The sequence below is a fragment of the Mastomys coucha genome, unplaced genomic scaffold (assembly GCF_008632895.1).
Source record: "Mastomys coucha isolate ucsf_1 unplaced genomic scaffold, UCSF_Mcou_1 pScaffold21, whole genome shotgun sequence".
NCBI classification, from domain to species: domain Eukaryota; kingdom Metazoa; phylum Chordata; class Mammalia; order Rodentia; family Muridae; genus Mastomys; species Mastomys coucha.
Genome location: NW_022196904.1, coordinates 24085544 through 24097076, shown reverse-complemented (window position 1 = coordinate 24097076; position 11533 = coordinate 24085544). Strand labels below are relative to the sequence as shown.

At 49.7% G+C, this 11533-nt stretch overlaps 1 protein-coding gene across 2 annotated transcripts in view; it reads left to right on the top strand.

Moving 5' to 3' along the window:
- Positions 1–11211, top strand: part of Haus5 (HAUS augmin like complex subunit 5) — a 13444-nt gene extending 2233 nt beyond the window's left edge. The window contains exons 5-19 of one of the 2 annotated variants that reach the window (XM_031386111.1): positions 1701–1806; positions 1887–2046; positions 4548–4617; positions 4707–4789; positions 5459–5516; positions 5668–5792; positions 5942–6005; positions 6085–6215; positions 6403–6565; positions 7132–7212; positions 7313–7458; positions 7802–7913; positions 7995–8124; positions 10622–10754; positions 10864–11211. In XM_031386111.1, the coding sequence (XP_031241971.1) occupies positions 1701–1806; positions 1887–2046; positions 4548–4617; positions 4707–4789; positions 5459–5516; positions 5668–5792; positions 5942–6005; positions 6085–6215; positions 6403–6565; positions 7132–7212; positions 7313–7458; positions 7802–7913; positions 7995–8124; positions 10622–10754; positions 10864–10981 (1680 nt within the window). In that variant the 3' untranslated portion in view covers positions 10982–11211. Of the gene's footprint in view, positions 1–1700; positions 1807–1886; positions 2047–4547; positions 4618–4706; positions 4790–5458; positions 5517–5667; positions 5793–5941; positions 6006–6084; positions 6216–6399; positions 6566–7131; positions 7213–7312; positions 7459–7801; positions 7914–7994; positions 8125–10621; positions 10755–10863 lie in introns of both variants that reach the window. The other variant, XM_031386110.1, reaches the window with a different exon arrangement.
- Positions 11212–11533: the final 322 nt, after the last annotated feature.

Below are 11533 nucleotides of genomic sequence, written 5' to 3'. Positions count from 1 at the left end.
TGGTTTGCAATTGATGGCCCAGGACTGAAGGGGTCATGCAAGGGAGTTGAGGCTTGGCACCATGAAGAAAGCCTATGAGAGGCTATTGGTGAAGCCTAGTTATAGCAGAAGACAGCAGTGTTTTAGAGATGCCAGTACCATGCAATGACCACCAAGGACAGCAGCAGCAGTAGAGTACAGGCATCTGGAGCCCAGAAGACAAGCTGTGTGATGCAAAGGGCAGAGCTGGAGAAGTGACCAAAGCCCTTAGAGGAGCCCAGAAGATTGTGAGTTGGATCCCAGACATTGCTTTTGCTTTTGATTGTGACTGTGCCCTGATATTTTTCCCTCTTGAAGGAAGAATGTATTTTAGTGGAACCCACAGTTAAGAGACTTTGAATTTTAAAAGATATTGGACATTTAAAATAGATTGAACTTTTAATGTGTAAAGACTGTGGTACTTTAGATCTTGGGGATGAATAAGAAAATAAGGGTTGAGGCTTAATAGTAATGTGTTTGTGTGTCAAGTTGACAAAGGGTCAATTGTACTGGCTGGTTTTGTGTGTCAATTTGACACAGGCTGGAGTTATCACAGAGAGGGGAGCTTCAGTTGGGGAAGTGCCTCCATGAGATCCATCTGTGGGGCATTTTCTCCATTAGTGATCAAGGGGGTAGACCCCCTGTGGGTGGTGCCATCCCTGGGCTGGAAGTCTGGGTTCTATAAGAGAGCAGGCTGAGCAAGCCAGGGGAAGCAAGCCAGTAAGGAACACCCCTCCATGGCCTCTGCGTCAGCTCCTGCTTCCTGACCTGCTTGAGTTCCAGTCCTGACTTCCTCTGGTGATCAACAGCAGTATGGAAGTAAGCTGAATAAACCCTTTCCTCCCCAACTTGCTTCTTGATGTTTGTGCAGGAATAGAAACCCTGACTAAGACAGTGTTGGAGAGAGGAAGGTCCTGAGTCTTATAGTCTCGGCACCCAGGATAAAGCAGAAGGATCCCCATGAGCGTAAGGCCAGCCTGGGCTACAGAGTGAGACCTGGTCAGAAGTAGATAGAATAAACAAAACTGATAAGAGGCGATGGGGAAGGACTGGTTTGTCAGAGCTGTTAAGGAGTCTAAGGAAGAGGTCAAGACTAGGAGGGGAAACCTAGAGTGATGGCTCAGCAATTAAGAGCACTTGCTGCTCTTGAAATGGACCCCAGTCCACATCCCAGCATCCAGAGCAGATGGCTAACAGCCAACTGTGATTTCAATTCTAGGAGATCTAACACCTTCTGGCTTCCACTGGTACTTGTATGCATGTGGTACACAGACATACATTTAAAAAAAAATAATAGAGGCTTGGTATGTTGGTACTTGCCTGTTATCCCAGCACGTGGATACTGAAGAGCACTATGAGTTTAAGGGCAGTTTGAGCTAGTTACACACCAAAACCCTGTCTCAATAAAAATAAAAAATAATAAAAAGCATCTGACAGAGATGTAGGAGTCACCACACAGACAGAAAGCCAAGAAGATGGAGAGGCAATTCTATGAGGGAGAGAATCAGGTAGATTCTTAGTGCCTCTGTCAGACCTGAGCCACTTAAACAAAGAAAAATCTGTCAACCATCTCCCAGGAGATGAGATAAGAAACCGAGTGCCACCCAGAAGGTAGTGCAGCCGGGTTAAGCTCCAATGAGTCTAAGCATCTGACCTTCTGACCCTGTACCTGATCCCACCAGATCTGTCGAAAGTTGGAGCTGGAAGCCACTGTAGCCCGCCTTCGGGCAGAGAACCAAGAGCTAGACCAGAGCCTGGAGCTGATGGATCAAGAGACTGAAGCTCAGGGTGACTCATGGGGCCAGCCGAATGGGCAATGACACCCTGGGTGACGGAGGTATTGACAGCCACCTCTGTTCCTCCCATAGATATAGCCATGACACAGATACTGCAGAGCCTGAAAGACACCCAGCACAGAGCTCTTCTCCTCCAGGCCCAAGCTGGGGCTGTACGAAGACAGCAACATGGGTTGAAAGACCCAATGCAGCACCTGCAGAATCAGCTCAAACGTCTGCAGGACATGCAAAGGTGGGGTTCAGCCTTCCTGGGGAGGTTAGACATTCTCCTCACAAACCCCTGTGTTCTGCCTGATCCCTTTCTTTGTGCTTCCAGCCATGACATGAGGGCTGTCAGGGCGGGCAGTTTTATTATCTTGGGCACCTGGATTTATGGTGCCAACTGGATGTCTACAACACTGGCTTTTGAGAAACAAGCAAATACACAAAATAAGGCCCCACCCTGTTGGAGCTGATGTTCTCCTGCATAGAAGGCAGATGGGAACCTAGGAAATAACTCATAGTTTCAGGTAGATGTAAATCCTGTGAAGGGTCATAGGATGAAGGGGAAGGGATAATATTTAAGTTGGGAGAGAAGTCTCCATGGCACCCTTTAAGGCTGGAGGTCAACTTGAGATATGGAAAGCCAGGAGAATGTGCAGCCAGGCCTTGCTGGCCAGAGGAACAGTGTGTCGAGGTAGACAGGGCTATGGAGTCACTGCCATTTCTCTCTCAAACAGCAGACACTGCTGCTTGGCTACTTAGAACTGCATGACCTTAAACAATGTATTCTTTGTGCTTCTAAGCTCTATCAAACGGCCCTAATATCCAGCCTTTCTAGTTAATATAAGAATTGGGTAAATCAGATTGTGGAAAAAGCTCAGAAGATGTCTGCCAGCTGTTCTAATATGACAGTAAAGTGTCATGTTGGATGGGGTCTGGAATTGTTCTGAGACAACAATCTTTAGGTCTCACAAGGGTGGTTTGTTTTGTTTTGAATGCATGTTTCTATTTTTATTTCTTTTTTGTATGTAGGTGTTTATATTATATACAAGTGGGTATATTATGCGTGTCTGTGCACTATAGATTTGCCTGGTACCCTCAGAGGCCAGAAGAAGTCATTGGCTTCCCTGGAACTGAGAGCCGCCATGTGGTTGCTGGGAATTGAACTCAGGACCTCTGGAAGAGCAGTCAGTATTGTTAACCGCTGAGCCACCACTCCCTCCCATGGAGCTGTTTTCTGAGGTGGTGCTCAGCTTTAAACCTCAGACTTCACATGTGCTAAGCAAGGGCTTTATTACCTAGCTACATCCCTTACCCTTTGTTTGTTTGGCTTTTGCTTTAGACATGGTCTATGTAGACCAGGGTAGCCCCAACGTGACAATGATCCATTTGCCTCTGATTCCCAAGTGCTGGGATTATAGGCATGCAGTACTGCGCCTGATCCATGCCCTTTTGCTTGTTTATTTGAACACTTATTTATTGTTTTTACATATGTGTGCACATGTGTGTCTGTGTGAGTTTATATGCCCCATATGCATGCAGGTGTCCATTAGAGGCCAAAGGGCATCAGGTCCTCTGGAGCCAAGTATAGGCAGTTGTGAGCTAGGTCCTGTGTAAGAGCAAGAAGTGTTCTTAACCACTGAGCCATCTCTCCATCTCTCTGGCCCTGACTTGCTTTTTAAATTTACTTTCTATGAAATGTGAGTCAGAGTTCACTAAGTTACCTAGACTAGCTTTTTTTTTTTTTTTTTAAGATTTATCTACTATGAACAGTGTTCTGCCTGCATGCCAGAAGAGGGCACAAAGATCACATTACAGATGGTTGTGAGCCACCATATGGTTGCTGGGAATTGAACTCAGGACCTCTGGAAGCGCAGTCAGTGTGTTCGACCTCTGAGCCATCTCTCCAGCCCTAGACTGGCCTTAAACGTGCTTCGTAACCACAGCAGCTTTCCGCAGTACTGGGATGACAAGCCTGTGCCAGGGCTGTGGGCACTCACTGTGTAGCCCATGTTGGCTTCAGACTTTTAGTAATCTTCCTATCTCAACCTCCTGAGAGCTAGGATCCAGCAGTTCTCAACCTGCGTGCTGCGTCCCTTTTGAGGTTGAAAGACCCATTCACAGGCATCACCTAAGATCATCAGAAAATACAGATATTCACACTGATTCATAACAGCAGCAATATTACAGTTACGAAGTAGCAATGAATAATTTTATGGTTGGGGGTCACTACAACATGAGGAACTGTATTAAAGGGTCACAGCGTTAGAAAGGTTGAGAGCCGCTGGCTAGAATCTCAGGTACGAGCCACGATGCCTGACTGAAAACCCAGGCACTACTGTGCCTGATCCATACGAAGCATGTTTAAGACCAGTCTAGTGCTGGAGAGATGGCTCAGAGGTCGAACACACTGACTGCACTTCCATAGGTCCTGAGTTCAATTCCCAGCAACCACACAGTGGCTCCAACCATTGTAATGCGATCTTTGTGCCCTCTTCTGGCATACAGGCAGAACACTGTACATAGTAAGTAAATCTTAAAAAACAAACAAACAAAAAAAACAGTAGGGTTGCTGACCTGTAATAGGACTTACCAGAGGGGACAGGAATAGGGAGACCAATAAGGAGGCTAATATAGGAGATGACAGTGACCTAATCTGAGAGATAACCCTTGAGAGCATGGCAGTACAAGGTGGAGGGCACAGGCATCTGCTCTCCCTAGGCCCCATCCCACTTACACTCTTCCTTCCAGGAAAGCCAAAATGGATGTGACCTTAGGACCTGTGGTGTCAGCAGCCCCAGCCCTAGAACCTGAGGTGTTGGTAAGAATCCTAGGCTGTGCAGGGACTATGAGGAATTGAGGATCAAGCAGAGGCCTAGAACCTACTAACACCCATCCTCTTCTACCTAGAGTGAAGTCCGGGCAGCCTGCTCCCTCCGAACTCAATTCCTGCAGAACCTTCTGACTACCCAGGCCAGGGGAGGCAGCATCCTGTGAGTGTTTTCTGCCTCTGGGACCCTGTGAGGACCTGGGCTTGAGGGATAGGAGATTGCTAGTTTATTAATCCCTCTGACAGTGGATTTCTGGGTGATTTCAATTCTGATCCCTGCCATGTGAGAGCTCCAAGGGTGGGATGAGGAAGAGGCAGACCCACCATAGATGTTGGCAGCCTAGGTAGTCGGGGCTGCTTGGGGAGGGGAGGTCTGAAGCTCTGGGACACAGAGGGGGCCCTTGCTCAGCTCTGGAAGGGGGGTAGGGAGTTTCTGGCCAGGAGACTTAACAAAAGTGAAGGGTCACTGGACGGTGGTGGCACACACCTTTAATCCCAGCACTTGGGAGGCAGAGGCAGGCGGATTTCTGAGTTCGAGGCTAGCCTGGTCTCCAGAGTGAGTTCCAGGAGAGCCAGGGCTACAAAGAGAAACCCTGTCTCAAAAAAAAAAAAAAAAAAAAAAAAAAAAAAAAAAAAAAGAAAGAAAGAAAGAAAGAAAAGAAAACAAGAGTGAAGGGTCAAGAACTAAAGAGGATATGTAGTGGCCCCCAACTCGGTGTCCTTATCTATACAGTGGGGACAATGATAGTTCCTACTTACCTGTGGTGGTAATAATTTAGAGGGTAATTGATATGTCTTACAACATTCATTGTCTGCTTACCCAAATCCACAGAAGCCCTTGTGGTGACCACGTCGGAACATCCTATCAGCAGTGGCTGACCTCAGTTGAGGTGAGAGGGCAAGACTCCCAAGAAAGGACACCTCCTCCTCCTCCATGATGAAGTTTCCAGTCGTCCCTATCCATCTAAGTCAGTGCCTCAGAAGCCTGGCTTACATCCCTGCACCATCATCCTGCCCTGCCTTCCTCCTTGTCCCTTCCAGACACTGCTGACAAACCACCCTGCAGGCCACATCCTGGCCGCCTTGGAGCACCTGGCTGCAGAGCGGAAGTCAGAGATCCGGTCCCTATGTTATGGGGATGGGCTCAAAGACGAGGAGCTGTCCAGGTGTGGAGGGAATGTTCCCATAGCCAAGAGCAGGCACAGTGAACTGCAGATGGGGTGCAGATGCCAGCCAGTAACAGGGGAAGACTGATACTGACTACACTCATCAATACAAAGAGGCTGCTCCCTCAACTGCTCTGTCCCCACCTCAGGCCTCAGGCACCAGAGTCTTCAAACTCCAGCCAGGTTCTGCCGTCCACAGTTCATCTCATCCAGGTAACCCTGAGACACTTTCCCAAGACCCACTGAAGCCCTCTCCCCATGGACCATGCTCACAAGGACCTTACACCCCCAGGAGGGCTGGCAGGCTGTCGGTGCATTAGTTACACAGAGGAGTGCGCTCCTGAGTGAGAGACAACTCCTAACTGGCCGCCTCCAGGGCCTAGTGGAGGAAGCAGAGAGACTTTTGCTGGGATCCAGTGAGAGGTAAAGATGCTCCCTCAGCAGAGGCTAGGAATACTGGATGTTGTCTACCCTTGGGGCCCCTTCATTTCCTCCCTTTCCTGGTGCTTGTTTCTTGTGTGTGGGGTTCTTCATGCCTCCCCAAAGATCTCATCTCCCCAATGTGGCTGCCAGTCTCTCTGTCCTCTTTCACTTCCTCCCCACTCAGCAGGAAAGTCCTGCTGCTGGGGCTTAGGCACAGTGGCCTGTGGGCAGAGCTCAAGGCTCTTCATGCCCAGGGCCAGGAACTGGAGAGTGCAGTTGGGCAGCGGCAACTTCTGCTGCGAGAGCTGCAGGCCAAGAGGCAGCGGATCCTACAGTGGCGTCAGCTGGTGGTGAGATCCTGGGCCTGGTAGACAGTCAGAGTGGGGGTGTGGGGTTTAGAGACCAAGCATTGGGTCTCCCAGGGCTTCAAGTGATGGCTCAGCATAAAGAGGACTGGCTCATGGTGACCTATGCCTTTAATCCCAGTGCTTGGGAGTCAGAGGCATGAGATCTCTGAGTTCAAGGACAGCCTGGTCTACAGAGCTACTTCTAGGCTAGAGATAGATGCACAGAGAAACCCTGTCTTGACAAAAGATTACTAGCTGTCCTTTCAGAGAACCTGGATTCAATTCCCAGCATTTACATGGCAGCTCACAACTGGGAGTTCAGTCCCGGGGGATCTGATGCCCTCTTTTGGCCTGTGTGGGTATGTGGCATACATGCAGTGCCTAAATAGCCATACAAGCAAAACAGCCATATGCATAAAGTAAAAATAAATAAATCTAAAAAATATATTGAAGAGATATGGGGGAAGGATGAAGGAACAAGTGAAACTGTCCTCTGTGGAGAGGGGGAGCCAGGGAGAGACTCCCTGGAAGAACAGGGAGCTAGTGTTGATGGCTTTCTGACTCCCTAGGAGGAGAGGCAGGAACAGATCCGCCTGCTCATCAAGGGAAACTCAGCCAGCAAAACTCGCCTGAGCCGGGGTCCAGAGGAGGTAAGGTGAATGTTGGGCAAAGCTTGGCGGGCCCTGGCTACCTGGCCCACAGGTGCTGGCCCTGACCCTGGCCACCCCGCCCACGGGCTCCATCCCACAGGTTTTGGCCCTGATTGAGCAGAAGCTTGTTCCCACCTCTGAGGCTGTGGCACCTCAGAGCCAAGAACTACTGCGATGCTTGAAGGAAGAAGCCAAGCACCTGCCCCACGTTCTCCTGGGCCCCCTGCTGCCATACCGATTCAAAGGGTGAGGCCTGTCTACCCTCTGAAACCTAATCAAATGAGGGGCTCCAAGGTGAGGGCCAGTGAGAGGAGAGCCCTGATCTCAGAAAAGGAAGGTGATCAAGAAGACATCTGACACCCACCTTGGACCTCTACACACATTCGCACACACCTACACATTCGCACACACCTGCACATGCACACAAAAGTAGCCCAGGGTCCCCAGGGTCCCCAGACTGCTAAACCTTACCCCATATCATCAGCCCCAGTCTGGTCTCCCAGTTCTTAGGCCTACCTCCAAGACCCTGTACCCCCAGAGCTTCTGTAAACCAAACTGCTTAATGTTCTGTTGCTACCCTCACCCCTAGGCTGAACCCATCATCCAGGATTCTACCATCCATCCATCAGCTACACCCCACTACCCCAAGTGGCTCCAGCCTTATCTTGCTAAGTCACACACTGGGACTGCCTGTGGGGAAAGTAAGTGCCCATGACCTGTGACCTCTGCCCACCCCAATCCCAACCGTATGGCCAAGGTGACCATCCTTCCCCTGCTCCCAGGCATCCGAACTACTGCTTCCAAAGGCTGCCTCTCTCCGAGAAGATCTTCTGTTTCTCCAAGACCAGTGGGGTCTCCGAGGAGGAAATCTCTGTGTGAAGACCGGTCTGCCTCCAGGACCATCTACCCAGGGTACGTTGACCCTGCCTGCTTTCCAGATCCAGCATTCCTTCTGCTCTGCACCACCATGGGCTTCCTGAGTGCTAAAGACCCCAGTAGTGCAGTGTGCTAGAAACATGCTTGCTTCAGCTGCACAGCAAGCTCTGCTGTATGTTATGTCTCCCCTCACCCTTCCCTCCCCCACCCCACCCCACCCCTGCCCCAAGTTGCAGAGCAGGGAACAAAGGTGCACAAGGCTTAGTAACCTGACCTCATGGTAGAATGAAGGTTGGTTGTTTGTCTTTTTTGTCTTTTGATGTGTATCTCACTGTGTAGTCCAGACTGTCTTCAAACTTGAGATCCTCTTGCCTCTGCCTCCCAAGGCCTGCACTCTGCCCCCATTCCCGCAGCCCAGGCGAGAGCTTGGCTGTGAACGTGGGTCCCATCCCCATCCCAATCTTATGGTTAGATGTGGATCTAACTACAAGGCTATACAGCCTATCCACTTGCCAACTACTCACTCATTGCCTTCACAACACCTTGTTTTGTTTTAGTGTGTGTGCATGTGTGTGCCACACCATGTTTGTGAAGGTCAGAGAACAACTTGTTGGAGCCTGTTCTCTCTCTCCACCATGTGTGGGTCCCAGGGCTCAAACTCAGGTAGCAAACACTGTTATTTGTGAAACCATCTTGATGGTCCAGTGTTCTTTTGTTTTTGTTGTTGTTGTTTTGCTGTTCTTTATTGAGACGGTCTGGCCAGGCAGCTTAAGCTGGCCTCAAACAAGCAATGCGTTTCCCCAGCCTCCCAAATGTGGTGTTAGAACCTCACACCACTACCCCTGGCCTCATGGTTATCTTGAACTCTTTGTGTTTAGTTAGTTGGTTGGTTGATTTGGTTTGGTTTGGTTTCTCTGTGAAGCCCTTGCTGTCCTGGAACTCACTCTGTAGACCAGGCTGGCCTCAAACTCACAGAGATCTGCCTGCCAGAATTAAAGGTGTGAGCTACCACCTATGTGTTACCTATGTACCTGTAACAGCTCCTGGATCCCTCTACTTTAAAGAATAATTTTGTTCCCTTTCTTCCTGCCTTTCGTCCCTCCTAAATGATCCCTAATCCCCATGTCAGCTCATCAGCAAGCCCTCAGAGCCCCAAATTCGGAGTTCTGGGCTACCATGTATGTTCCCGCCATACTAACCCATGACTCAGAGAATTCCCAGAGATGGCAGGCCTAGATAAAGAACATATTAAGAATCATGGTGGAGGTCACAGACGGGACACTCAGTGACTGCGATGCCCTGCATTCAGTTTGAGTGGGGTCTGTTCTGGTGCAATGGGGACTAGACCCAGTCACCATCCTGGGGAAAACGGTGCAAGGCTAGGTTGGAGCAGGGTGAAAAGGCCTGGGAAGATGGTGAGTTAGAAATAGAGCCCAGGGAGTAGAGCGCTTGCCTAGCATTCGTGCAGCACTGTTCATAACCAGGACTGCATAAAACTAGGCGTAGTGGTTGGGAATAGTAGTGCACACCTTTAGTCCCAGTACTGTGGAAGCACAGGCAGGTATGAGTGTGACATCAGTGGGGTCTACATAGTAAGTTCCAAGCCAGCTAGACCTACAGAGTGATACCTGTCTCTAAGAAAAGGGGAGGCAGCTAGAGAGATGCCTCAGTGGTCAAGAGCACTTGTTCTTGCAGAGGCCCTGGTTCAGTCCCCAGCACCCACATGGCAGCTCACAACCATCTAACTCCAGTTCCAGGGGACCTGCTGCTGTCTTCTGACTTCTTTGAGCACCAGGCACGCATGTGCTGAATACACATACATGAAGGCAAAACACACATAATAGACCTAAAATACACACACATACACATATGCATGCATACCTGCAGATTCAGTACTCAGGAAATAAAGGCAGGAGGATCAGAAGGCTCAGCATCATCCTTGTATACCTTTGACATCAAGGTATACACCTTGAGTCAAAAGAAAAGAAAAATGATAGGCCAGTTGTAACATTCACCTTTAATGCCAGTATTCAGGAGATAGATGAAGAAAGGTTGTGAGGCCAGCCTAGCCCACATATGGAGTTCTAGGACAGCCAAGGCTACCTAGAGACCTTGTCTCAAAAAAGAAAGGAAAACCAAAAAGTATGGTGTCTCCTGTAGGCTCTGGAGTAGGCCCACGTTTTCCCCAGAAAGGAACAGAAACCAAAGAATGCAAACTGTCTGAGGAGTCTGGACTTAGGGGAGTGGGGGTTGGGGGAGTGGTGCACTGGGGAACCTAGAAGGCACTGGGGGGCAGGCTTCTAAGCAAGAGAAGTTTCTGGCTAACATGGAGGGTGACCAGAATGGAAGACTAAGGCCTGGAACCTGGAAAAGAGTTCACAGAGGAAAGGGAGAAGCCAAGGCAGCCGAGTTTTGTGTGTGTCAGAGACTGGTAGGCGACAGGGTAGAAGATGGGAAAGTCTAGGTTGAGGCCTTGAAGATGTCATCCTTAAGATGGGGACCCTGAAGCTGCCTCCCCGCTTGTCCCCTCCAGAGCTGCTGCAGATCCAGGTGTCCCAGGAAAAGGAGCAGAATGAGAACATAGGGCAGACCCTGAAGAAGCTGTTGAATCTGCTGAAACAGGCACTGGAGCAAATCCCTGAGCTACAGGCGATCGCTGAGGACTGGTGAGAGGGGCATTTGAATATCGGGGGACTGACTGGTTCATAGTTTGAGCTGCCACCATGGGAGGGTCTAGAGGACGGGCCTTTTCTCAGACACCATGCCTTTCTCCAGGTGGGAGCAGCCCGGCCAAGCTGCCCTCTCTGAGGATCTCCATCATGGCCTATCCCTGCCTCAGTGGCAGCTGCGCTGGGTGCAGGCCCAGGTAGCGCTGCAGCAGCCTTACAAATGAAGAGGCGGCTAGGAGCAGAGTCAAGTCTTGCAATTTAGCCCAGTGCTCTGCACCTGCTGTCTCTACTCAGGAGACTGAGGAAAGAGGACTGCTGTTGATTTCTAAGCCAGCCTGTGCTATACAGCAAGTCCCAAGACAGCCTGGGCTACATAGTGAGACCCTAATTCAAAAGTAAATAGTATTTAATTCCCAAACTTCACCTCCCTTAATAAAGCATTTGAAAGAAGGCACTGCCCAGTTTTATCAACTTTGTCTTGGCACAGACCTGCAGTTCCTCTCTGGCTGCCGTTCTATGGTTCCTCCCAGATCTTGCACTGCCCTTCCCACTAAAGCCAAGAGAAAAGAAAGGTGTACTCTGGATCATACACCTTAAAATGGCTGCTTCACTGTCCTCCTCAGCAAATCAAATACAATGGACCAAAGCCCCTACCTTCAGGAAACTAGTGGCCTAGGAGAGGAAGGTAGCCAGCTGGCAAGGCAGATGACCTAAGTACAGCGGAACTTAACTGCCATGGGTACATTAAGCGGGGTAAGGGTGTAGGAGGGAGATTT